Source organism: Clinocottus analis, unplaced genomic scaffold (genome assembly GCF_023055335.1).
Source record: "Clinocottus analis isolate CAN_PGR_092001 unplaced genomic scaffold, fCliAna1.0.p SCAF_22, whole genome shotgun sequence".
In the NCBI taxonomy this organism is placed as follows: domain Eukaryota; kingdom Metazoa; phylum Chordata; class Actinopteri; order Perciformes; family Cottidae; genus Clinocottus; species Clinocottus analis.
Window position 1 is genome coordinate 6631212 of NW_027175954.1, and position 27694 is coordinate 6658905.

The window sequence follows — 27694 nt, forward strand, 5'->3', positions numbered from 1 at the left end:
AGGGAGGCATACAGTTCCAACACATCAGGTCATAACAGCCCGTAACTTACCAGATAAAATCAGGGATGTAACGGGGAAAGTTCTCCTTTGTTCTGAAGTGTTTATGTAATACAGTGTAATTAGGTTCTGTCCCCGAATATTTAGCATAGGATAAAAGAAATGGATTGATGACATGCCAACTGCAACTTTAAGTGACGCAGGACATAAAGACCTTTTGGCCAATAAGCCCCTCGAGTACATAAAGCCCGACTGTGACTGAAGACTATGGTTCATGTGTGCTAAAGGAAACCATATTATCACCCCCTTATCTCAGAGCCCCAAACAGACACAGGCATGCATACACATTTAATACATCTTTCCATTATTATAAATTAAGGCTCTTTCTTTCTGGGAAAGTAAAATACACTTACCACTGACTGTACAAGCACACATTTTCCCATTCTCTGCCTCTGAATATTTACCTATAAAAGTAAAACGTTTGTCAAGTGCAGCTGAATGCAGAGTGATCAGGGACTTTGTTGCTGTTGTTGGAACTTGCAAGTCCAAAAGGGCTTTTAGTATATCCTACCTGGCACAAACCCATCCCCCATAACTCCAACACACACACACATGCACACACACACACACAAACACACACACACACACACACACACACACACACACACACACACACACACACACACACACACACACACACAGTACAATGGTGCAAGTCAGAGGAGTGTCATCAGATATGTCACTATTTGCATTGCATATTGAAAAAATTTTGCATGACATCCTCCATCCCTTTCATTCATCGCCTTCATTCCCCAAATGAGGTTTTACTCACAAATAATTTGTCCCACTGAAAAATGTCAAGGCACTCTTGATACAACTGAAGACACAAAGTTCAGAATGTAAATTACAACCTGTGCGAAAACAATTCATAGTTTTACAGATGAAGAAGACAATTAAATAACAGAATAAATACTGTAAATAAATGATATAACCATTGGTCACATAAGAAAGCACAAAAAACACACAGGTGAGACAACATTTAGTTCAATATGGTTAATACACTCCAACTGAACTTCATCTAATTCAGTAGTTTAGAGACGTCTTCATCCTGTGAATATATTAAATATCTTGAAATAACAGAAAAATTAGTGATTTAAATTATAACATCAGAATTTTGTGTGAACGCATCCTTATATTATGTTATTTGAATGATTAGACTGCTCAAGTAAAGTGAATTTAAACAGTGTCAATAAATAAACCATGACAAACACATGTGGGTATTGAACGTACAAGTTTAGGTGTGATTTCACACACAGACACACACACACACACACACACACACACACACACATGCACACACACACACACACACACACACACTCTAAACACCATCCTTAAGTGTCAGACAACACAAACACAACACACAAACACAGGAGAAAAGGGGACTGTGTGCGGTTTTACTAATTGAGAAATATCTGGATGAAGGTCATTGTGGGTAGACAGAAAGATGCTTAAATGGCTGAATGTTCTAGAAAAGACTTGCAATCTTGGGCCTACAAAAGAAAATGTTTCTAAATATTCTAAAATTGAACATCACTGATTTTTGATGTGTTTTCTGGAAAGTCGGCTGTAAGGAATACAAAGCCTTAAAAATGCCAAAATCTGATTTAAAATTTATCTTAAAGTAGAAGTAAAGTAGAAGAGGACAATATTCATATCAATGTTAAAAGTGTCCAAATTAACTGTATATATCTACTTAATAATTTATTTTGTTACAATTAATCAAAATTCAGTAAAATGATTGTTGTACTATCATGCTCATGCGTATGCTGTGCACACAGCTAGTAATATTTTGTAAAGGCCACATGCAGGTTTAAGAACATTAGTCTTAAAAAATAAAATAATTGTTGTGTTTTATGGTCAATACCAGGTAGGCATATTCATTATAATGGCATGGTTATGAAAATACCTGCAAATACAGACCTATTCAAATCAGTCTACTTTTAAAGGAAGACTGAAAAAATACTATTTGACATCAATGTGAATTACAAAAAAAGATCACAAGACCCAACATAATCCAGGGGAGAATACACATGGTGACATGGTCGTGCAGTATATAACCACGTACTGAATAACATGAGGGCTGCTCCGACTACGGGACATCAGTCACCACATGTATGTATTTGTAGACGGCCAGAAACTGAACACGGCCTTGCTAGATCACATTTTAAGATAGATCTTTCTATATAAATGAAAAATGGCAGATTTTTACAGCCAAATAAGTTGACAAGTTCAGGGCAGCCCTATGTCATTCATTAACACAGACAAGTTGTAAAATAACTGATAAATGATAACAGTTTAAAGAAAACAGTAACTAAAGTGTTGCAATGTTCCCTGGTGTCCTAAAGCCTTCAATGTGCATAACGTTTAAAGCTGCCCAGATAATACTCCTTTGACTATAGTGTAGATAAGCAAACAACCATAAACCTGCTGCTTTTAATTTGTTGTTTAGAATGACATCATATTCTGTTCTAGTATCGTAAATATATTGTTTCACGTCAACAAGCTGTGATTTGCCTCCACACTTCTTTCTTTTTGTGCAGCACTTCAGCGGGACTACTGCACAAATAACAAAAATAAACATTTAAACTTGACATAAAGTGATTAAAAAGAATTATAAAGACTCAAGAACCCTTTGTGCAAACTGAAATCAGTCGAGATTTTGGTTAAAACTAAGCAATCCTGTGGGGCAATGGAAGACAGTACAGTACGCGTAATGGTTGTTAATCAGTCAAAAGATACGCAACAGCATTCAGAAATAGGTTTTACTTATGTGACAAGCTTGCATAAATAAATTCCACTCGATTTGGAGATTCTTCAAGACGTGTTTCCATTCTGTAAACTCTTTGGCATCCAGTTTACTCTACTGACCACTGTCCTTCTATGTAAACAAACCTTACCAAGTAACACTCATAAAAAACCACGTTCATCCAGTCCTTTGGCTGTCACTGGGTTCCATTTTGCAGTGGGTTTATTGCTATTATGGCCTGTAAAGAAAAAGAGCCTTGTTTAAATTATATTTAATGATTTATGTGTACATTTACACCTCTACAAAGAAAAAAATGAATACTGTCCTTTTGTCTTTTCCAATAACTGTCAGCTAGGAGTGGGCAAAAAACCTCCCATTTATCATTTTATATTGTGGTTTTGACACTATGTAGTGAAATGGTAAATTGTCTTCATAATTAATTGAGAAACTGGTAATAAATTGAAGAAAAAAAACAGGCAAGAATCACGTCAAGGTACTTCATTACATTGATGCAGAAATTATCGAAAAATACAACAGACCGGCTGATTGATTTACATCATCGTCCTCAACGGCATGAAACACCAGAAATAAAATGAATAGCGGCTCCAGCTAAATGGACATACATATATGTATATCTCTGTTATACAGTGTGTTGTCAGAATGGTCAGCCCTACATTCAGGTTTGCATATTAGAGAGGCTTACTTGTTTCAGGTTTGGCTTTTGGCACATCTTGTGAGTATGTGTCAGTGGGGAGTGTGTGGCTGGTATCTCTGCGCTCAGTCACGACCGCTGCCCGCGGCACCGTGGCTGAGAGGACAAGAGGCCTCTGGTTGTGGTACTTGAGGCGGTATGTTTCCGTCATGCAGTTATCCACAGTAAAATATGTTGTCAGAGAAACCTCTTGGGCTGGCGGCACCTGTTCCACTCTGCATCCAGTCAGTCTTTCCTCGCTTTCACACGATGACGGGGTACTCCTCTCTGGGTCCGAGCCCGACTTGGAACTTGCATCTGAGAAGGTTCTGAGGCCCGAAATGTCAGGCCTCCTGTGAGGACTAACATAGGACGTGGACGAAAGACGAGGACTCGATGGAAAGGGTTCTTGGAGCATCCTCGGACGAAACGCTGCGTGGCTTGTTTCTCCCTGGTGAGGGGGGATCCGCTGGCTCGGTCGGAGGTGAGGGGACCCTGTTGTGCCGAGCTGACGCTGATTGCTCAGTTGTAACGGTTCTGCGGTCACATTGCTGGGAGGATGGTATGGTAGCGTTATATGAGGACACTGGGGCTCAGAGGCGCCAGTGTTTTCTCTGTCCTCGGGCCCCGAGAGAGCAAGATCATCAGAGCTGTTCCATTCAGAACTGCTGGTTTTTGTAATGTGCCTCAGAGCTGTGCTTTCTCCCGCATGCCCTCTGCAGCTGGTCTGCTCACTCGGCCTGTTGTCTGAACCGGTGGACTCCCTCTCTGAGGATGCCGCTTTTCTGGAAGTACTGGAAGTGTACTTTGATTTCCGCCTACAAGAAGGAACGATGGAAATTATAATTTTGTCTGAATGGAAATCCAATTCATGAGTCCTTATTGGTTCACAATGGAACACGTTATTAATAGTTTTAAATAAAGGGCACTACCTCGCACTTGGACTGCACTTTAGATGTGAATGTGAAACTTGGTCATGGTTCTTTCCCTGAGGTTTGGGTTGATGTTTACCTATGACATATAAAAACAAAGGTGATCAAAACATAATGACAAAAAATGCTGTTTAGCTCACTTCGTTTTAAAGTTACTACAGTATGTACGTACTGTAATTAGTGTAAGAGGTAATGTAGTTTTATCTTCCAACCTTTCTTCCTCTTTACAGTTACATTTAGCACAACAAAATAAGGACACATTCTCAACTATGTCCGAAAATAATAATCTCAAGAATACAACGAATGAGAAGACGTTTGGCTTAACTAAACAGCAAGAAGATTAGAGACGATAAAAATAAAGTGGAACTAAAATAGATTTCAGCGCAATGAGTGAGATTCATGACTTGCTTTCTCAGAATTTATAGATTCAGTCCTAATCTGCTACATCATAGATTTTAATGACTTAATTCAGATTTCTCTCCATCACCTTCTGCTTACATAGATTGTGGTTATCTGGATCGTGGTCCATGCCTAATACTCAGTAAATGAATGATATTGAGCTGAATGTGCTGTAACTGTGTTACGTTGTTCATTCTGTACACATGACATCTACTGCTTCTCTTCATCCGAGGAGAGGGATCCTTCTCTGTTTTCTCCCTCAGGTTTCTTCCTTTTTTTCACCATGAAAGATTTTTTTCTATTTTTTTGGGGTTGTTTTTCCTGATCCAATGTGAGGTCCCAGGACAGGGACGTTGTATGTGTACAGATCGTAAAGTCCTCCGAGGCCAATTTGTAATTTTAGGCTATACAAAATAAACTGAATTGAATTGAATTACATATGAACTAGGCATATATGGACACACTTAGAATAAAACAAAATGAATCAAAAGTAGAGACCAAGTCGAGACAAAATCATCTAAACGTCTTACAATGAAACCGATGTTCTCTCTGGACACCAGGTGGCAGCAGAAGAGTATTAATCACACAAGACTTTCTCACAGCTGGATGAACCAGCTAGCACGCTCACTCAGCGTGGCGCTGAATTCCTTCCCTTTAAAAATAGATGTGTCATTTTTTTTTCTTTGCTGTTGCCCCGGAGAGGCCCATGCAAGGATAAAAGCTTTAACTGTGTGTTGGAAACACTGGCTCTCGATGCACATAGCCTCGATAAAGTATCAAGTGCAGCACACTCAAAGTACTGCATCAAACAAAAATATATTTATGACAATGCCGGCAGCCACGTCCAGCTGTGCTATCCCAATGAGCTCCGTGGGATTATCATCAGATTAATGCCTGCGCAGGGTCGACTGGGTTAAGAGGTGAAGAAGCCAGTCCGAGCTCAGAAATCAATCTTCAATTACTTTCACATTACCAGCTCACTTCATCTGTTAGACTAACAGAAATACTAAGAAAAAGGAATAACCTTTCTTCCTCTCTTTGAAATTATGTAATCTAGGGTGTGCATGAATACCAAACACAATCTGACAGAAAACTAATAGATGTATATCTGTATTTACAAATTGTATCTACTGTAAGACTCACAATTCTTAATTTTCCTGTAAATATTTGTCCGAAAGTATTGCAGATTAGATGTAAGGCATAACCTACCCTGACATGTTTATGTTCTTTCTTTTCATGTTTGGATTTTCACCTCCTGCTACTTCGGTTGGTGGTGTCTCATCCTATACTTAGAACTTACCATTGTGTGGAGGTGAGGACGTTAGACTTGATTTGGCATCGCCTTCCTTTTGGTGCAGTTGACTAAAAAATATAACACAAAACAATGTCCATACAAGTTTTCAAGCGGTACGCAAAGGAAACAACAAACAAACTTTCACGGTCATGGGCACAAAATATTGCAAAGCACCAAGGGGAACACATTTATTATTACAAATGTGATTTGTTTTATATTATTTTTTAAGTATTGTTGCTTTAAAATGCCTTTTGTAAATCATTATGTGTTATTTGATACAGTCTGCATTTGGTGACAGTTTGATAATTTCAAACCCTACGTATCTAAACAGTCGTTCATGGAACTTTTCTCCTGATAAATGCAGAGGTGTGTAGCACATTAACGAGAATATACAGCTGCAACACTAACCAACAACATCTTGACATTCATCATCAATTCTTTATTACAAAATCATCCAGTTAAATTATATCATGGATACGAAAAAAAATGTATAATTCGATGTTTCAATGTACATGAAGCATTCAATGAGAATATTTTCCAATATATGTTTACTGTCCTCTAAGGTAAAACAACAGCAAGGTGTGATGTTTGTTGGAGAAGGATTTCATACTCTGTGTAGGTTAGACAAACTTCACAAAGTGTTTTTTTAAATCAAGAAGTTTATGCTTTCATCCTGCTGCATTGCTCTTATATACATAGCACAAGTTATTTAAAAGGTAGTGTCCTTTTGCGGTTCAGTTTTAGCCTCGTTTCCAAGGATTTCAAAAGTATTTCTGCGTGATGATTCAGACACAATAGCATTATCACAATTCTCAAAATAACAAAGTAGTGGAAGAATGTACTGAAGAAAGTATAGAAATGGTTAAAAAGCATGTGGTCTCTCAATATTAATTGCTTGTTTCATTATTTATTTGTGGTGGAGCCTAATAAATTAATGAGAAAAATAGGTATATGAACTTAAAACTTAAGATTTTCTTCCATTAATTAAAGGGTTTCTAATTTCCATCAATAATATCCTGTTAAGAGATAGGTTCCCATTTTTCAAGTCATTCTTAAAACAATAGCGTGGTGCCCATATGAAGACTGAAACAAGTTGTTTGTCCTTTAATCATTCCTCCTGTTTTACTGGCTATTCAAAAACCTTCCTCAGGTACTTTCTATGCAAGTGGTCGAAAGTGGTGAAATATGTTTTTACCAAAATATGTCATTCCATTGAAAGGGCATTAGGAAGTCATCTTTTAATGGCCAATGAACAGGAGGAATGATTACAACAAGAAAACCCAGTTTCAACCTGAACATGTGCACCTGACCTATTTGAAGACAAATGTTGAACCTATCTTTTAAACTCTTGTAGTTCTTCAGATGATCCAGTACGTAATCACTTACTTACTTATTTACAGCAACAACTCAGTGATTATTTTACCTTTTAATGGTGTCACTTCTTGAATGTGGTTCTCATAAAAAACTGTCCACTGAACAATGTTTCTTACCTTTGTAGCGGTGCCTCTGGTGTTGATCTCTGGTCTTTGACAACAAAGCCATCGACGCCAGGTGAGTCAGGGTTGGTGGAGCCACTGCTGAGTCTATCGCTGCTCTCATAGCCAGATTCTGTCCTTTGGATGGTCCAGGTGTCACTTCGCAGCAGTGTCTTTGGCCCCCCCTTAAGTCTGCTGCCTCTCTGCTGGTTGGCCCTGCTCTCTGACTCTACAGAGCTGTGGCTCTCAGTTTCATGCCGCTGCTCGTCCTCATAAATTGTCATTAAACACTTCTGCTTCCTATCTTCTCTGGTTCGTACATAGTCCCGCTCGCGGTCTCGGCTTTGTTCGGTGTGCACTCTTTCTTGTGACGAAGGCTTACTGTGCCGGGGGCTGTCGTGCTGCTGTTGGCGACGCTGCTCCAGTTCGTTCAGAACGGTGTCCACGTTCAAAACCTCCCGAATGGGTCTCCAGGTGGACTTAGATTTATTGCGGCTACCCTCATTTCCACTTTTTTCCCATTGTTCCTGGCTGCTATCCTGATCAGGGCGACTTGGTGAGGTGTTGTTCCTACAGCTGTGCCCGCCACCCTGCGTACCGAGGGACTGCCCACGTGGCTCCTGAGATCCTCTGCTTGAATGGTTTGCTGACTTCTCAGTTCGTGGGTAGGTTTTTAATTTTTGGTCCACAGGAGTCCTCGGTCCAGTCTCCGGTGGAGATGAACATCTTGCATGTGCCATTTCTAGAGAGAAGGCACGGATTATCGATCAACATCCTCTGCCATACGCTATTTTTTCGACATTGGCTTGCCCCTGTGTGACTTTTGCCTCTCTATTATCAGTGTTTCCTATAATGCAGACACAATGCTCTACCTTTGTGTTGTGATGGGTCCGTTTTCCGATGCCCTCGATCCTTTTTTGATGTTTCACTTGGCCTCTGCAAGTTCTCCATGAAAGGTTCCTGGAATTTGTTAGGACTGCCAAGGGGAAGTTTCACTGAGGAAAAGAAACATTGAAATGGCAGATGAATGGTTGCTCATAGATGTTTTTTAACTTTTGATTTATTTTGGGCTCCATTGGGAAACTTTTTCTGATTCTAACTGAAGACATGAGTGAAGCAAATAGTACATAATTGCTATTTGGCCCTAAATTCCCTTTACCTGCATAAAGCATCATGGGGTATGACCATCCACTTAGGGTGTGACGCAGTGACGCAACCATGTATGTAAGTACATATTAACGAGTACAACATCATATATGAGGTTTATGTGATAACCCTGCATCATGTGCAAGGCTCAGACACATCTACACTGTGTTGTGCACTGGAAGTATTTTGCTTGAGGGAACAAGGGCTACCTGAGCCAAGTTACATTCATTACAAATCACAAATTTCCCTTGTTGAGGTGGCACCTTGAATCTTTGCTACAAACGAGGAAAGAGACAAAAGCACCCAACGAAATCTTACCAAAGAACAGACGCTTGTGCATCATTAGCAATATTAAAATGCATTACTGCTGCCATATTTACTAACCCTGTGGTGTGTTTCTTTTCCTCTGTAGCAAGAAGGTCACTGTGAGAAACAGTATTGCTATGAACTGCTTCAAATTCTGCTTCCAAATCAGCACATTCACCAACAACAGTCTTTCACATTTCTATCTTAACTTCTCCTTTCTGCACATTTGCACTGTTTCCTTCTTAATCGTTGAGTTTTTTTTTTTTTTACTAACACTTTACTTTAAGATGCTCCATATTATTGTGAGGATCCGCAGTAAAACACAATATAATGTAAGAGTATCAGAAAATCCTCTCTGAAACATGGGGTAAAAAGAGGAGAGCATAATGCTGTGTGCATGTGCATAGCTGCTGGATGTTACAGCGGCGGTGACTAACAGCAGTGAGTAAGCTGAAGAATTATAGATGTCCAGATTTGTTCATTTGGGTAGTTCCACGGAAAAAGGAGCACTCCTTCCATAACTGCCAAGTATTTAATCTGTTCACATGTCAGTCATCATGTTGCCTAAAGTTATACAGGGACTCCCAAGCATAGTGTAAGTATAGTGTAACACTGCAGGGTAGTTGTCTACGTTATTTGTGGTTCAAAGAGTTGATGAGTAGATATACTTCTACCACTATGTACAGCCGGGAAAATAACAGCAATCATCAGTTCACCTCAATATAGACCGATTCTATAAAAGAGACAACGTAAAAAAAAGAATACATTCGAAACGTACTTCTTTCTTTTTAACTGAGCTATTTCTCACTCTCAAACAAAACAGCAATCACTTACGATTATTTTCATAAAAACATGAATCAAGTCCCATGCCAGTCAACGTGTCTGGGCTCCACACTAAAGCAAAACAATCCATCCAAACGGGCAAGGCGCCATTGCAACAAACAAAAAAAGCAGATAAATAAATGGAGGCAAACATCGGATATGTCTAGGGGAGGAGTGAGAGAGAGAGGAACAGGACTGTGCTTGGCCACAGGAGCAGGGATTAGGGAGGGAGGCGTGGGTGGTAATCTGCGTGCAACAGAGGCATCATCCTCATGTCAAGTTCAAGCCAGCACACAGGGCAGGACAATCTCTCTGCCTCCGGTTTAACAGCATTCTCTCTCTCTGCATCCTGATGTAAACCATAACTGTAAATTGCGGATTGAAATTATTATTCCCATGGGTGCTGTCTACTTAATGTTTAATTTGGCTAAGTGATACGTTCATAAAAAAATGTCCAGACGCTTTAATAGACTGGGATTTACGGAAATTAAATTATTAAGCATATTTAAATGTAATTGCGTTATGATCCACGTCATGAACTGTTACAATAAATAAACTGCAGTCTGGCGGCAACTACCTTCAGTTATTTAGAAAATTAATAATTGTTTAAATGTCAGTGGAAAGTTTTGTGAGATAGCCCATATTATCTATGCATACAGCAATAAAAAACATAGCAACTTCAGAATTTGTATATGAATATAAGGCATATGTACAGTTACATGCCTGCTGTTACCTCACCATAATGTGTGTTACAGTGAGACTCTGAAACACCCTCTACTGCATGTGATCACCTTGGGGTAATCTGGACCAAGTCATTATTATAATTCTGTTATGGGAGCGTTTTCTGTTACATGTTTGATGCCGATTTCGACTCAAATTCTAAATGAATTAATTAATTCCATGAAGAACTGAGCCCTTGAATCTTTGGTTGTCAAACACACAGTGCAATGCTTTAGACAAGCAGTAGTGAGGGGTACATTTAATTAATTTTGGCAACTGACTATGGTCTAAGTAGGATTATCCGTGACGAGGTTTGTGTTAAGCAATGCATGACGAGGTGTCCTAAAATAATAAATGAATGAGCCAAAGTGGATTTTCAGTGAATTATTGCACTTCTAAAATTCCAACTCTCCAAAGTTAGTATATATATATTAAAGGTTTGTGAGGCCACTATAGCTAAACAATGCTGTGTTTTTAGTTTTTGGTTGTCTCAATACACACATTTTAATTGTCTGTCTGAAGTGCAAAGTTAGGTGGGCTGATAACTGGAGTATTGTCTTACCTGTCACGTCCCCATTAATTTGGGTTTTGTACCGAGGACACATGGTGGTTTGTCTCGGTGCGTCTTCATTAGAGACTGGAGATCCCTCAGGATTGGTGTAAAATAAAAGAAGTGGCTGGTAATGTCCCCTGACACATTTAGAGGCAACATCTTTCCATTTGGCTCCAATCTTGGGGGGAAAAAAAGTGGAGTGTGATGTAAGCGCATGTGACACACAGTAACAGGGATGAAGCAGATTAATAGCACAGAGAGCCGAACCTCCTTTACAGTAGCATCATCGAAAAACATCCATTTTGAAGATTTGGTGTGATAGGCAAAGGCTGAGTAGTGTTTACTCGAAAAACAGATCATCCCCACCAGATGAAGCTCACTGCGTTTGGCATTTTCATCCGTCACACGATTGAAAAGCTGAAATAGAGCAAATTGAGACAAAGTTTGATCTCCACATGTTGCTCTTTGGCAGATGCTAAATCCTACGAGAATACCACCTATGTGTCTGTTTTTGATACTTTGTTGAAGTGTTATTGTTTTTTAAACATGCTGAACATCACCATTACTGGTTTATGGGAGAAAAAAATCAAACTAAAGCTGAAAGCTGTGATTGTTGTAATTTTGTACGTGAGTAATTGAAAGTTTTAGTGCAAAGATAACGACCAAAATCTAAATTCATGAAATATGTATTTAATGTCTATAGATAAGTGATTTGTCAATTCATAAAGTTTGCTTCAGCTCTTACCCCACATAGGTTCAAACGTGGGCCAAGTGACCGAATGACATCGTCCGTGAGATCAGACTGCTCAGCATCCCATACAAATCCAATAGTGACAATCTCTGGACAGTTCATGAGCACACGGCGGATCTTGATACTTTGACCACAGTTGCTCTGCAAAATATGAAGAAAAACAAAAGGAGGTCCATAATAATATTCACGCATGAAAAAGAAAAGTATGAGGTCTTAATTCTACTTTGCAATTTAATAGTGCGAGAGCTGACTGAGCAGCAAGGGACTAACTATCTGACAAAAAAGGTGCAGTCATAGAAAATGAGACAAAGAGAAGAGGCAGCTAGCTGAAAGGTGCTTCATACGAGATTAGAAGCATTTCTATTGCCTGTCAACAGCTCTCAACATGGCGACGTCTGAGCCGGCGGCTTGTCGCTAACGGTGCTAACGGCCCAACAGAGCAAAATAATGCAAAATTGCTGGCAGCGCTAACAACGTTTACCTGAGGGGGAACTGGAGGGTGAGTGCTACACTTCCACAATGACTCCGTTGTTATCAGTTGTAACCGCTGTACGAGCTAATCTCAGTGTGGCACGCTCACATCCACGAACATGAAATAAAGGCACGCCATGGGCCCCGACTTTGTCAGCTCGGATAACAACACACACAGAAGGAGAACAACTTAATTCTCTGCTCAAGACATTACTCCACCATATCTTCACATAACAAATAGGGGTGTGCTGCTATACTAGTGCTCTGATGTTTTAGAAGATACACAAAATATTCCGATAATGCTACACACAACAAAAAATTCAAACAAGTCAAAACAACAAAGAGCTTTACTCAAAATTAATAACACATAAAACATACAGGAGTAAAACTAAGAAGACAGAAACTAGTCAACCAGAGACAAGGCATCTAAAATGTGCAGCAAGAAAAAGTGAAAATGAATCTTTGTTTTTTAAAATCTCAACAATAAATAAATTAGCGAATGTCCTTAAATGGCAGTTGTGGCTTCGACTCTGCATCTCTCTCTCTCTATCTCTCTCTATCTCTCTCTCACACACAAACACACACACACACACACACACACACACACACACACACACACACACACACACACACACACACAATATAACTTGTGACTAATCACTTCAAAATGTCCTAAAGAGGAGTATTAGGAAAAGCGTCAGACATTATTAGTATTATCTGCACGTCAGTATTACTAAGTCAGTACTGGAGCTCACATTTTCTGGAAGAATCATGGGTTAAGAGAACAGAGCACTCAGGTTCACCCAACTGATGCTCACTGAAGAGGAGGACAGCGGTAGCAAATACAGATGAGAGAACAGTGGATATACTCCCTTACTGCTATTTATATCCTAACACTAGTCTGGTACCGTCTCCTTCTGACCGCTTCAAGTGAAGAGTTGCAGCAAAAAGCACAGAACGTACTCTCCTTAAATGCAAGAATGATCTTTCCAACATATACTAACTGTTCAGCAGAATGGTGAAATTATTCATTAAGGGCTGACAAATAGCATTTACTTTGATTATGGTTTAACTCAGGGAAATGTTTTAGGCAACGAGCTAAAGATGTCTGATTTGTAAAGAAAAACATCACAATAAAAATGAGCAATGACGATAAGTGACATACCGGGCAGCTTCGTTGGTCACCTGTGTTGTTTGCTGCCTGCAACAATTCTCCAAACATGTCTGACCTGACCCGCTCGTTCTTCCCCAACATGCGCTCAACCTGTTGGCTGAGCATAAAAATAGAGACTGTATCAATAGTTAGTCCCTTTTTTAAATTATTTAATTGTTTTAATGATCATGGTTATCACTTAGTGGATGTAATTCATCACCATAACGTTTGTGTGTCTTGGACACACAGTAACCAAGTTCATCCCTTATTGCAAAAAGGAGAAAATAAACTATACATAGGAACGATAGAAACACTTAAATTATAGAAACAGAGACCAAACAATGTTTTGAAACAACCAGCTATTAAGTGTAGATCCGTTAAATTTCGTCAACCCAAGGTTTTTTTTAGGTGTGACTGCTAAAGGAGAGGAAGGAAATCGATCTAAGATGCTTAAAATTGCAGTCAAATATTTTTCTAGTAATCTTATTTAATACTTTGACATTTAAATCAGGATTAGCACTCTGGCCTGATTTTTGTATCCTTTTTTTTAAAGCCATGGCAGTAAATCAAGCACTCACCATAAAGCTGTGGTTGAGACATAATGTACGAATTCTGTGAATGGGTGTGGGTCTGAAGATGCACCACAGCAGCGACACACAAACTGCAAAAGAAAAACTGTCCGTTATTTTTCAAATTTCATCTTAGGAAAAAAGAGTCTTACTTCACGTTCTTCTTATTACTATCTCATATCTTACATCTCACTTTTACAGCTTTCTCAGCAGATAAAATGAAAGTTAAAAAAAAAACATAGTTACCTGCTCATAAAGCATCATTGCAAACTTCTGATGGGTGATGCAGGATTTGGATGAACATGCGTCCGTGGAAGTGTCTGAAACTATGTGTAAGTGAATTCGCTCAAGGATGTTCTCCTAATATATCAGAAATAAGAGCAGATATAGAGCAAATTGTGAATATATGGAAACACACATGCTACTGATCAGTCAAACCTTCTCACACATGTTTGTAAAAAACACTTAGAATATTTATTGTATGTATTGAAGATCATTTAAATTGTATAGCTTTTGCTGTGAAGTCAGACTGAACTACTGAGGTATCCACATGTGTTACTCATGATTGCCATACACACAACATAAACAACTACATAAATAAGTGGAATTTAGAGGATCTAGACATTACGCAGACAAAGATCAAACACACAAATCTCAGTCAAAAGCCAAACTTGATCAAATAAAAGCAACAAACCTTACATATTTCTACCTCGAGTGCCACAAAGAAGGAAGTACCATAAGATTATCTAACTAGAACATAGTTACATTGGAAAGGTCTTTTACTGAAAGCTACTTAGAATAAAATTGAAAGGCACATCATCAACGTACAAAGCACTCAGCAGCATCATCCATCAGGCCAAGTTGGAAGCGTTGCTCATCCTTAAAGGTTTCAGCGAGGGCGTTACGCAGGCTGTCGGAGGGGAGCACGCGCTCTCTGCTCTGCTGAAACTGGCTAAAGATGCTCTGAAAAAAGAAAAAAAATAGCTGTCATGCAATCAGCAAATTAAAATTCACAAACTATTTTTTGTACTAGACATTATAAAATAAGAAGTCTTTACCACTATCAAAAAGTAATGACAGGTGAAATTTGAAATATTCAGGCATCCTACAAATGATGCCAGGTTTAGCCCAAAGTGCAGAAACAAACCTTCAAAGCACAGAAGATGCAGGCATCACCGAGACAGAAGTGACCCGAGAGCTGCCTCAGACTTCTCCTGAAGATGTCCAGCTGCCAAAGCACCTGTTACGGTTTAACGGCAGAAAAAAAAAATTAAAATGCAGACACGCACAGAAACCTATTTCAAGGATTTCAGAAGTTCAAATTGAAGATCTTAAAAACAAGATTTTTAAAATTTGAACAAAGTGATGTTGCCAAACCCAATAAATATATTCACATCCAACTCACCAGCTTTTCTCAACTTTCAATATTTTTTTTTATGTAATGATGCTCATTATTTTGGTCACTAAAACACGCATAAGAAACATGCGTGTACTGACTAAGTCATGTTTTGTGGGTCTAGTCCTGCTCTCATCGTCACAAATCCTTATTCAGCTTTACAGTTTTTTAAAACTCAGTTTACAAAAAAAGAGTGCAGAATTGTTCACCAAATCATTTATTGTTTTCTTTGTTTAAGGTCTGAAACAGTCATTATTTCAGTGGAGTGAAACAACTGAATTTAAGTATTCTTTCAGTAATTTAAAGCAGGTAGAAAATGTTTTTCACCTGAACAGCGCTGTTTAGGAAGCAGCTATTTTGTCCGGGCTCATTCAGCAGGCCTTTGGTGAGTGCGAGAGACAGCATGCTCCCAGGCTGGTAGGATTTCTTCAGGCCTCCACCAGGTCTTTTGAACATCTTCACCCATGCCATGGAGTTAGAGCCTGCAGCTGGTACAAATAAATCCTCTGATTCAGACGTGTATCTTCTTCACGATGTCACTCTCTTAGTGAAATAGAGGTCAAAATAAATCACCAAAGTAAAGTTTTCATTTTGTACTATACTTTGTCCTTTCAAATGCCTTCATCATTTCAAGTGTTAAAGCTAATAACACTCCACACCTTTAAATCATCATATTAAATTATATTATACGTTGTTGATTTTACCCACTAAAAACATACAAACATATTAAATTCTTGTAAGATTTATTGCATTTCAATTTCATATTTACACTTGTTGCCAGATGAATCATCTATATCATGTCATCTACCTTCTCCAGAGATGGGGGGAGACTTGCTGCGGCTGGACATGCTGGGAGGTTGGAGGTGGTGCAGTGGTCTGGCCATAGGCTCCATCCATTTCATCCCCGCGCCCCTCCGGAGCGGTTAGTCGAGAGCATTGTCAGGATCAGCCACAGAGCAACCTCAGCCATGTGCTACTGGACATTGAATGGCAACTGGACAATATCTAAAGACAGACAGGAAGAGAGAGGGAAACCATTCACATGCTAAAACAAGTCCAAAGTGCAAAATAGCCAGCTAATGCTAAAAGTTGTTTCCTGCATTTCCTTACTTGTTCAGAAACCAGAATTTTGAGATTCATGCCACGTCTACAATCTACAGACTTCCCGATCTGCATTGTGACCACACCAGCTGATGCAAGGACAAGATAAGATTTCAATGTGTGTTCACCTGCTTATCGAGAAATGACTATAACTCATGACTCATAACTTATCGGCATTCAGGTACCTTTAGGTCGGCTTTTTTTTTTACTTGACTATTCCATTGCTTCATCACAAATAGACCGTTTCCAGAAAATCCTTTTTTTTTATTATTCTTAAAAGTAGAATAACAGAACAAGAATACAAGGGTCAACATTACATTTCATTCAAAATGTATATGAATGTATTATTATTACAATATTAAAATTAAGCCTGAAATGATTTTTTTTAAATGGTGCTGTATTCCTTTACTTCTAATTTGCAGGGATAGTGAACAATTTGGCTTTGCTTTGGAGCACTTTATTTTCTTAAGAGTAAGGTCCATTACAATAAACAGCTGCTATAGCGAACTAATAAGCAATAACAAAATAGCAGTTATTTTATTTTAAACTGCATTAAATTAACCTTTATGCTACAATCTTTAACATACATGTAATCAAGAGGATCACTCCAACACAAAATAATCAAAACACAGACTGAAGCCACAAGGTCCCACACAACGACTACATTATGATTTGTGTTCGTCTTGATCTGGTGCTGCTGCGGTTTGTTTACATGTGCACTGTTTACACATAGAGGTGGGAAATCAGTATTTCTAATATTCAGGATTGAATGAGAAAGTCACGCAAAGAAATGTTAATCTTGATTGTAAATGTACCTGAAAACTAAATGCTAAAAAAAGAAGAAGCCCGATTGCAAAAAACCTTAATCATAAACATCCCAACGTTTGTACCACGTAAATTCATCTTGAAAGACAACATTTGGTCACACGTGTGTTTCTGCACCAGCCTCACTAACAACATGTGATGCTTGTATAAGGCCTATACGGTCTGACATAATGCCCGTTTTTTTTTTTGTTGTTTTTTTTTTGCAATGTTGTCCGTAAAGAGGACATTAATCCCTCACCGAGCGGTGTGTTGACCACCTCGGGCTTTCCTGGAGGGGGAAACAACCTAAAGCTCGAAGAGCGCGTCCCCACAGAAGGAAACACGCTGCCAGCGTTGCAGCAGCCTCACGGTCAACTGTGTGTGGGAACAGCGCCCGGTCCGCGACAGCAGCATAAATATGCCGCAACTTGCATTCATGCATTAACAAAACAAGACCAAGTGTTCTGCCGACTCACCTTAAAGGGAAGGGGGAGACTTGCCTCCACTGGAAGCGCAGGGCGGTCCAGCTGTCAGCACTCAAATCACAACGTTTCCCTCCGAATCCTCTCGACAAAACTGGCGAGAAAACACTGCAGATGACGTCCAGACGCATGTAACGCACTATCTGTCATAGTGCAGCATTCCCAACCCCACCGACACGCGCACACGCGGCAGCTCGAGCCGCAGTTTGCAGCACACAGACCCAGGCAGGACAGTGTGATTTCGGTAAAGAAATGTCCGTACAAACGGGGCCAGTGATGGCCTGTGCATGTGCCAGAATGTCCGACGCGGATTAGTGATGTTTTGAGACTTGAGAGGTCAAACTCCGCCCCTAGTGTAGCCTCAAGTGCACTGCTGCTGTATTGCAATCTTCAATCCCTGCATGGCAAACTGTGTGCTGGCTGGCGGAAGGTCAGACTTCCAACTTGTCATGATGATGATGAGAGAAGACATCACATGACTGCACTGGTTTCATAATCATGCAGCACTGTGGGGACTAAACCCTGCCTGTATGTATTTGGAAAATGTGCTCTCTTAAATGTCAAACAACAAAACAGAATACCGTTTTTTATTATAATTTGAAGTGAAATACTAAAAGTATTATGTTATAATTACCATAACCAGGCACAGTGGGGACAGACGTTGCCCTGCTTTAATCCTCTTGTGTATCTTTGTCACACTGCACTGGGGCCTATCACACGTTACAGTAGGCGCTAAATTCTCTCAAATACTAATATACATATTCTAACACTATCATTTCTGTCTGCAATTGCCGTGCTGATGTAAACAGGTCATGGGTCATAAAACAGTTGGATTTTTCACATATGTTTTAGTGGGTCTGTCAATGGTGTTTGGCTGAATAGTTTCATCAAACAGTACACCAATAATCTAATATATATCTAATATATATATATATATATATATATATATATATATATATATATATATATATATATATATATATATATATATATATATGACTCGGTGAACCTAAAATAAAACAAACTTTATCCTCCTCATGCCTAATGCCAAGTGTTCGTCTGCTGCTTCTCTCATCCTTCAAATACAATGTGCACAGTGGATCATTAACACTATGTGTGTACGTGTGTGTGCGTGTGTGTGTGTGTGTGTGTGCGTGTGTGTGTGTGTGTGTGTGTGTGTGTGTGTGTGTGTGTGTGTGTGTGTGTGTGTGTGTCGTTTTTGAGTTGTTATGCTGAGATTTTGAGTCCAAGAATTAAATCTGTTTGGGAATATTAAACAGGCATCTTCTATGTCAGTGATACACTGTGACTGCAACTTGTTCACAGTTTAATCATATTTTCATACAGGTCCTGATATTTACAACGCTTCATAAACTAATATATGGGAAAAGTGTGGACCATGCAGTATTTGGGTAGATACAGTCTGACTGTATATAGCTTTTCTCTGATCCTAACTTGGCTCCAGCAATAGCACTGAAACCTCCCTTGAGACACATGAAGTGTTTTTGGTATTATTTATTTTAAGCTTCATATTTCACCCTCTGAATGTTGCACAGCTGAGCTCTGTTCAGATGAGCTGTCAAACTCGACTGTTCTTTGGTTTATTTTTGGAGTTTTTTTGTATCTGTTTTGTTCTTTATTTTTTTTCAGTTTCTAAAGTGTAATAGTTCAGCCAAAAGTGACTTAAATAGATTCCCAGCAACTGAAAATCAGTGGCTAAAAAGACAATTAGACTTCATACAGTAGTTTTAATTCAGTTAGTTGTATTATTATAATCAGGTTTTTAGACTTTTATCACATACAAACTTCTATATAAAACAAGTTGGGGTCTGTCAGATCCTGACCCCGATAACACATACCATTGCTGTGATACCAGTTAAAACACATTGTAAAACTCAGTGAACAACCTTGTCAAACGTGTCAACTTTCCCACAGTTAAGGCTCAAAACAACATATTTTGCAACAAAATGCAATCCTGTATTAATGAATTTAAAGTACAAATGGACACTTCTTATGACCATTTTAGCACATCTGACCCACAAAACATTCTATGTGAATAGAAATACAAGTTATTTGGATTGTTGTGGTTAGTCATGCGAGATAATTAGACACGCAGTTTGCTCCTACTTTGGCCTTGCATTTAATTTGAGTTTTCTCTCCTGTACCCCTACCTCTCTGAGTTTTTACATTTTATGTGCAGTTACATTAAGAAGAATAAAAACAATGCATGTGTATATATATATATATATATATATATATATATATATATATATATATATATATATATATATTATATTTATATATATATCATATATATATTTATATATACTGTATATAATATAGAACATGTACAAAAAGGCAGTACACTTAAACTGTAGAAGTAAAATCAGTTTTCAGCTTAGTTCTTTAGAAACACCAAAATATCACTCACAGACCTTCAGTGTGTTTTGCATTCATACACAGTATTACATTTGTAGGTTGAGATGCTGTAAAGTTACACATTAGTACATCTGTGACAAGAAACAATACAGAACAAACATTTACATTTTCTCTCATTTTAACCAAAGCAGGCCAGACTATATCTATCTTGTATCATTATTAAATTTATATGTGTATAAAGTCACTGTTTCTGAGTCCTTTCATTTATGTATCAGTTCCATCACAGGTCAAAGTCCAGATTCCTCAGTCTTCCTTGATTGATGTGACCTCTGTTATTTCTTTAAGATAAAATGTTTATTATCTCCAATGAAATTCTTTTTTTCAGCAGCAGCAGTAAACAATACATGAGAGCTATTAAACAGACTTTTCACTATTGTTTTATTTCTAGAAAACCATATATATATTTTTGGTTTTGAATTTTAAATTAATTTAAATTGTAGCTTATATCATATATAAATACATAGAAATGAACACGTTATACTAATTTGTGTATTTGTCTGGAATATAATTCTTTACAATAGATATAAATGAAATACTGCTTACTCATTACAATAACTAAATATAAGTCACTGCATGTTCCAATTATGTGCCATCAATAAATACGTTTCATTCTTTATTTACATTACATATTCATCAATTCAACTTAACATTTATAACATTTACAGTTTTGCTGTCCGTATCAGTGGGAACTCTTCTTGAGTTGTGCTATTTACATGATCTTTTTTTAATACAGTTTAAGTGTACACCAAACACACGAGTCAACAAATGCATGAAATATTTTCTGTCCACTGAATGGGACTAATCCAAAATATTGGTAAGTAATGGTGACCATGTTATGAATGGGTTGTTTTGCCGTCATCAGAGGTGGGCCAAAATACTACAGCTGACATCATGGGGTCAGGCTACATACAGTTAGACCACCTACAAGTCATCAGACTCGGGGACCGGGATAGGCTCCAGGGTGACAGTGGGTATGATCAGATGGGTGCTCTCAGTTATCCACCCTTGGGCCGTCCTATTAAAGGTGGGTCGCTTCGCTCCCGGATCCTGCAGCTCGAGGTAGCTGGGTGGGTTCAGGTCCAACTCGGGGAGCTTGAACGTGATCCCTCTGGGAGCTTTGTCAAAGCCACCAAAAGGAGTGGCAACCCTATAATTGACATCATGTGTAAGCGGTTCGTCGTTGTTGTGCTGCTGGACTAATTGACTAAAATGTCTTCATGCTGTAGTTTTCTCACCGGTTAAAGCTTTTGTACTCAGGAAGGTCTGGTCGTGGGTCAGGTCCTGACGTTATCAGTTTGAGGGTTTCGGCGAGATCAGGGTTATTGAGGATAGCCTGATCCCACGGGGAGTGGTAGGATTTGGGCATATCTGTGGCTGTTACCTTCTCTGCTGTCATGTCTGTCAAGGAGCAAACAAAAAACAGAAAGACACCATGAGATTGTTGCAACAATGCATCATAATGATCTTTTGGTTGTGTTTGCAGTTTTGCGGGTTAATGTTGAGCTGTTTTCATTAGCCTCCTTGTGGGGAGGCTAAAGTTTTAGGATGGATTATGAATAGAGACTATGCTTAGGGAAAAGTAACAGGCAGACTGAGTTGTACGTCATTGAGATCCGAGGCCTTAAAATAGCACATAGTTGAAGCGTGCACTCATCATATAATGTGTCGACGTGGGATGCGAGCATTTTGGAATAAGCACTGCAATCTGTCGGCTTATTAAAATATAATAAAATTTAAAAAATGCATTTAAAGTTGCTCAGGTTGTAAAATGAATTATGGTATCAAACAACTTAACTTAAACTAATGCCATTAAACAATACCAGCAGTTATGACTGTAGGACACAAGTTGTCATTATCATGACATCGTTACATAATCAGTTACTGTTGTTTGACTTTGCAGTATATCGTGTATTTACAGTTTGATAGTGGAAGAAATAAGTGATTTAAAGTAGGAAGGATTTCTGAAGATCACATCTAATGGTAATGTTTGCATATTAATTTTATTATTATTTTTTTTTTTACATATGATTAAGATTTTTTTGTTTATGTTTAAATCCCGACTAACGTTGTACATCTTAATGCTCCATATTGGCTGTAACGTAAACATACTAAAGAGCATGATTACCTGAAATAGTGATTACTGGATTAGCAGTATTTCCATCGGCTGGTGCGTCCACTTTAATTTCCACATTGTGTGTACTTTGAGTTAAAATATCATTCTGCAAAACACAATTAAACGGTTCAGTTCATGTATTGGTTATCAAGTGAGCAACAAAATGTAAAGTCGGCACATCTACAGCTGCTCTTGTCTTCCATGAACTCAGATACACACACACACTTATAACTACAGTGTGTGCGCACACACAGAAACACATCAACAGGCACTGATAAAGAAGGAAGCAGCTCCTCAAGGAAGGTAAGCATGCTCTCAGAAGAGTTGGCTGGACAATGTCCTGTACAGTGAAAGGCACGTGTTTTTGTTTATCATCCGTGCTTTGTAACACTTTTTGTCAAGAGCATGTTTCCTGATACATTTTACTTTCATTCAACACATTTTTATTCAGACAACTCTAACATCAGAACTCCAGTGTATTCAAACATATGTGAAGTGGCTGAAATCAAACACAAGTTGACTTACATTCAGCTGTGTGTTTGCCTCATTTTGTATACTTTCAAATGTATATTTGTCAGATCTCCTCTGGCGCATTTTGAAAAGCCGGGAACCTCTGTTGGACAGCAATGATAACTCTTCCAACATAATGTCTTTAGGAGTGCTGTGCTTCTTTCCGAGATCCATTACGTCCCCTGTTAAGAAAAAGTTATATACATAAAGATGAAGACAGAGGAAGAAAACAACCTGTATAATGTTAGGATTTATTAGACAAGCGGTTATCAATAAATTAGTGTATTAATTGTTGAACAATTAAAAAAAACAACCTGAAACACATTCAGTTGAGGTGTATTTTCTAAAGAGTATAACAAGACAAAAATATATGTGGTTGCCAATTTCTGGGAAAATGTGGACAAATGCCTCGGGGTCCTATAGTTTTATGGTATGGTAATCAAATTAGCATAATAATTTCACATTTGTTTAGCAATACCTACAACAAAAGCACAGTATAGATTGAAATGCTGAATGTTTTTGTTGTAATCCTTAAACTCTTTTGTAGAAAAGTCCTGTGTCAAAAAAATCTTGTTTTAAATACCACAATGCATCAGTTGTCATTATACTTACAGACATATTCTTAAATAAATTGAATGTAACCCTAATTATCACAAACTAACTTGGGAAAGGGCTTATCTTAGAGCTGGTTTAGAGCTGGTTTTAGAGCTGGAACATAGTGGATACAATATAAATATACCCTGATATCAAATTCAGTTGGAAAGGATTGGGGGAGGGGTCCATATATGACATAAATGGTGTCACAAATTTCAATATTTTCCATTTTGTACGCCCTGTAATGGAAAATTTGTTATCATTGTAGTTAAGAATTAGTTTTGGATGGACATGATGCTTCCTCGTCCGCCACACAATCGGTATGTACCCCAGCTGTCACAAAGCTTCACTTATCCAAACGGCTACACACAGTTGTCCCTCACTTCTTTCCTCCCCTCTCCAGAAATAGACTTTTGAACAGGACGACAAAGGATTAGTTGCCATAGGTAGTAAATCATGCCATTATCTTATTTATGAAAAATGCAGGCATGTAGCCCTGACTGTTTTAACCCAGATCACAATAGATATAATCTTGCAGCAGTGTGTTTGTCCGCTGATCCTCGGCTCTAATGTCCTACCATTGGTACCGTGGACCTCTCGGCAAATAGCTGCTGCACGCTTCTTCCTCTCTCCAGTTGGCATTGTACAGAATTGTGACATTGTGGCTTTGGCGAGTTTGACAGAATTCAGGAGTACTGGAAACACATACAGGACACAGGATGTAGTTGATATGCCCGAGTCACAAAGTTTTACGTTTTTGTGTCTCTAAATCTCTATAAAGTATACTTCCCATTTGTTGTCAGCATATTTTTTAAATTCAAGATGATATATAAGGCACCCATTAAAGAAATATCTCATATGAGTGTTTGTCATGTTATACTAATCTCTCTGTCGGGGTTAGATTTAATAGATTACAATGTATTGCATAATCGCAAAGCCCCATTGTACTTGCATTGGTACCACAAACATAATTCTTATATCTGGCCTCGTCACTGGACCGATATTTGAGTGTGTGAGTAAATGTCAGTGGTATCTCCCTTTAAAGTGGTAACAGGACAAATCACTTGTTTAAAGGTCAAGGGTGACTATTGTTTCCTAAGTTTGTGTGTGGCTGGACACAGTAACTGGAGTACAAAACATTCAACTTAATATCCAAAATAACTTCAATTTGCAGTGGCCAGTTCAATCACATTGTTTGCTGCTACTAAATATTACATGTTAAGTACTCAATTTTTCCATCTGCTGAATTTGCAGCTCCCATTTCCATGCAAACGAGCAAAGCAATCTAATTGTAAAGATAGAAAATATAACTGATAGTTTATCAAATGTTATGTTTCCATAAAAAAGACTATAATTCACAGAAAGGCAAATGTATTTAATCTCAAAACAGTGACTTTCTTGAATGTTCTAACATAACGCCTTTATAATTTTAATAAATATTCACAAAATACACCCTGACGACGTTTGTCCGTACCTGTGATGGTATCCCTAGGGTGCAACCTGTATCCTTGAAGGGGAGACACGGAGGCTCAGGGGTCAACCTACAGTACGTAGTTTGATCTTCCCTGATCTTCACACTCACGAACACTAAAGCTAAACTGTGACTGTGTCTCTGTGTCTGTTGTGAATGGAATGCAGCTTACATCAATAGGCTAAATTTAACCTGCCAAACACTCAAAACCACTCTCAAACACCATGGGGCAAGGATAGCTAGCAGAGAGGGAGAGAGAGAGAGAAAGAGAGAGAAGAGAGGATGGACAACATACATATGCCCACTGATGTTCTTTGAGGCGAGGACTTCCCTTCAGAGACACATTTTATTCCTTGAGTTGAATCTTTAAAGTCAGCATGTCTCCATGGGCGGATGTAACCTCTGAGGCTCTGAAGGTCATTAATGCTGGACACAGCTGCTACTTGTTTACGCCTCTCTTCCAACTGAGTTTTGTTTCTGTCATTATGTGCAATTACTGACTCTGTGTAATGATATAGAGACCAGTGGAGCGGTCAGTGTGGTTTCATCGGATATGGTAAACGGCCAAAAAAAAATTATAAAGCAGCATCAAGGTCATTCTCCTGGCAGCCGAACCTGCTGTTATACTTCAGACATACTGGGCATTTAATCTTTAAACATTAATATTCTGTTGAGTTATGAAAGACGTTCTTGACGTAACCTTTGTAATGGAAGTTGCTGTACATTTTTTAACCGGCATTAACTGCGTGTGTAATTTTAGAACATTGATACACAGTTATTGAATACGACAAAAAAATCTTTGTTACATGTTGTTAAAGAATGACTCAAAATCATTTGCATTAATTGTTTAAATTATATCACAATGTCACATTAAAGCGTGAAAATAATAACCATTTTAAGACTGAATGTTTTCTTTTAATCATTTTGTGTTAAAAAGGTGCAAACACATAAAAATTAACTAGAAACACCACTACATCATTCATATTGAAACCCTGAAGCTCAATGGTAGAATATGTTGTTCTGTTTACATTTTAACACCACACAGTGTGCGATCAAAGGTGGGATACGTCATGCATGCAACATTTAGTCCTCTTGACTTAAAAACACATTTGATGGATTCAAAAGTAAATCAATTTTAAAATATCACATGTCATCAGTTTTAAATAAAGTCAACGTTAGGATGCAACACTTATTGCAATTTTTCCTAAACATTCAATGTAGCTTCCTTTAAGCAGAGTGTGTGTGATATTTAGCGGTCGCTAGAAAGGGCTTCAGATGATTAGAAATGGTTACTCTTTACACGTACTATCGCCATTGCAATAGTAGTGAAAGAAAGACATGTGCAGAAGTGATCACAGAGTCACAGTGAGTTTTTTTACACACAACCATGAGTGCCTTATTTCTCATTCAATATGTATAACCAACAATGTAAAAATGAGCAACACCAATCTACATTTGAAAAAAGCTATCTATCAAACCTTTCTTTCATCTACTCCACATTCACTTTGGCTCTCATAACACTTTGCTAACACCTTTCTGGTTCATTTCTGTCCTCGATCAGTCTGAAACAAACTGATACAACATACTAACTGAAAAATAACCAATTATCCACGATTGAAAAATCTCCGCTCAAATCTCAGCAGGGTAATATATCATAAGCAACACAACACGATAGCTGAGGCAAGTCATTGTGCTCTTCAAACCAAGTGACAAATTGTGTAAATTATGCCTGCGTCTCAGTTCTACAGGACCTGTTTTCATGACAACAGAACCAACATATTGCATCTCTATAAGCCAAATTAAATGTGTTTGTGTTTCATATCCAATGTACCTTTTAACATAATTCATGTATGTTGGTTTAAAAGTATACCTCCCTTCATCGGATGTATGTCTGACCTCATCTTAGTGGTATGAACTCTTCTGGACTGCACTAGGCTTTGGGGAGTACTTTGTTGGACCGGAGCCTTGTCTCATGTATCCAATACTGGCCCCGCTGACAGACCTCAGAGGCTGAGCAGGTCTGAAGGGAGGCCCATAGAAGGCTGGTCTCTCAGGTGAAAATGTCCTGCTCATAAGCGGGGCCTGAAAAGCTGGGGCCGCATGATAATGACCCATGCTGACAGGTGCAGGATCAAGAGATACCCTGCGCTTCCATTCTTCTGGAGGCTCTGGCAGAGATCTACGGTGCCCTGCAGCTTTGACATTAGAGGCAACGGATGACGGGAGGCTCTGAAACACAAAGGCATCATCCACTGAACCAATTATGCTTCTGGATGCCGCCTCCCACGGCGACAGTGGCTTGCAGACTTTTTCCTGAAAGGACATTTGTCTCTGTGTTGGTAAAATTAACGATTGGATTCCGGATGCGCTCGCAGGTGACAGAAGTCTCGGAGAAGGCATCGAATTCAGTCGTTTGGGGAGGCTCAAGGAGCGGCTTCTTCCAAAGCCCTAAAAAGAAAATCACGTATCAATGGACTGCTGTGATTGCAGTATTGCAGACTTTGCTGCCACCCACTGGATTAATGTGAGCCTGGACAATACATTTGTAGTTTATTTCTTTCAATTAAATTACAAACTGTTTTACTGAACAGTTTCGTAGAAAAATTGCCCATCGGTAAGCAAAGTCAAGTAACGTAGACTTTTTGTCATATTTATTCCCATTATGTCCTTTTTTGGACAACCCTGTATTATTTTGC

The 27694-nt window shown here is 38.6% G+C and overlaps 2 protein-coding genes across 2 annotated transcripts; both read right to left on the reverse strand.

Moving 5' to 3' along the window:
- Nucleotides 1-2809: 2809 nt before the first annotated feature.
- usp53b (ubiquitin specific peptidase 53b) lies at nucleotides 2810-18243 on the reverse strand. The gene is made up of 17 exons (XM_068588904.1): nucleotides 17866-18243; nucleotides 16293-16489; nucleotides 15812-15972; nucleotides 15236-15328; nucleotides 14917-15051; nucleotides 14335-14448; nucleotides 14098-14180; nucleotides 13532-13637; nucleotides 11890-12036; nucleotides 11412-11561; nucleotides 11154-11322; nucleotides 8470-8592; nucleotides 7613-8339; nucleotides 6129-6190; nucleotides 4430-4508; nucleotides 3510-4315; nucleotides 2810-3044 (listed from the first exon to the last, which is right to left on the reverse strand). Exons 2-17 carry the CDS (start codon nucleotides 16384-16386, stop codon nucleotides 2968-2970), a joined length of 3126 nt encoding a protein of 1041 aa, XP_068445005.1. The 5' UTR covers nucleotides 16387-16489; nucleotides 17866-18243; the 3' UTR covers nucleotides 2810-2967.
- A 2529-nt stretch (nucleotides 18244-20772) lies between these two features.
- Nucleotides 20773-25065, reverse strand: myoz2b (myozenin 2b). The gene is made up of 6 exons (XM_068589185.1): nucleotides 25002-25065; nucleotides 24106-24222; nucleotides 22949-23115; nucleotides 22436-22529; nucleotides 21546-21708; nucleotides 20773-21457 (listed from the first exon to the last, which is right to left on the reverse strand). Exons 2-6 carry the CDS (start codon nucleotides 24185-24187, stop codon nucleotides 21232-21234), a joined length of 732 nt encoding a protein of 243 aa, XP_068445286.1. The 5' UTR covers nucleotides 24188-24222; nucleotides 25002-25065; the 3' UTR covers nucleotides 20773-21231.
- Between the last annotated feature and the right edge of the window lie 2629 nt (nucleotides 25066-27694).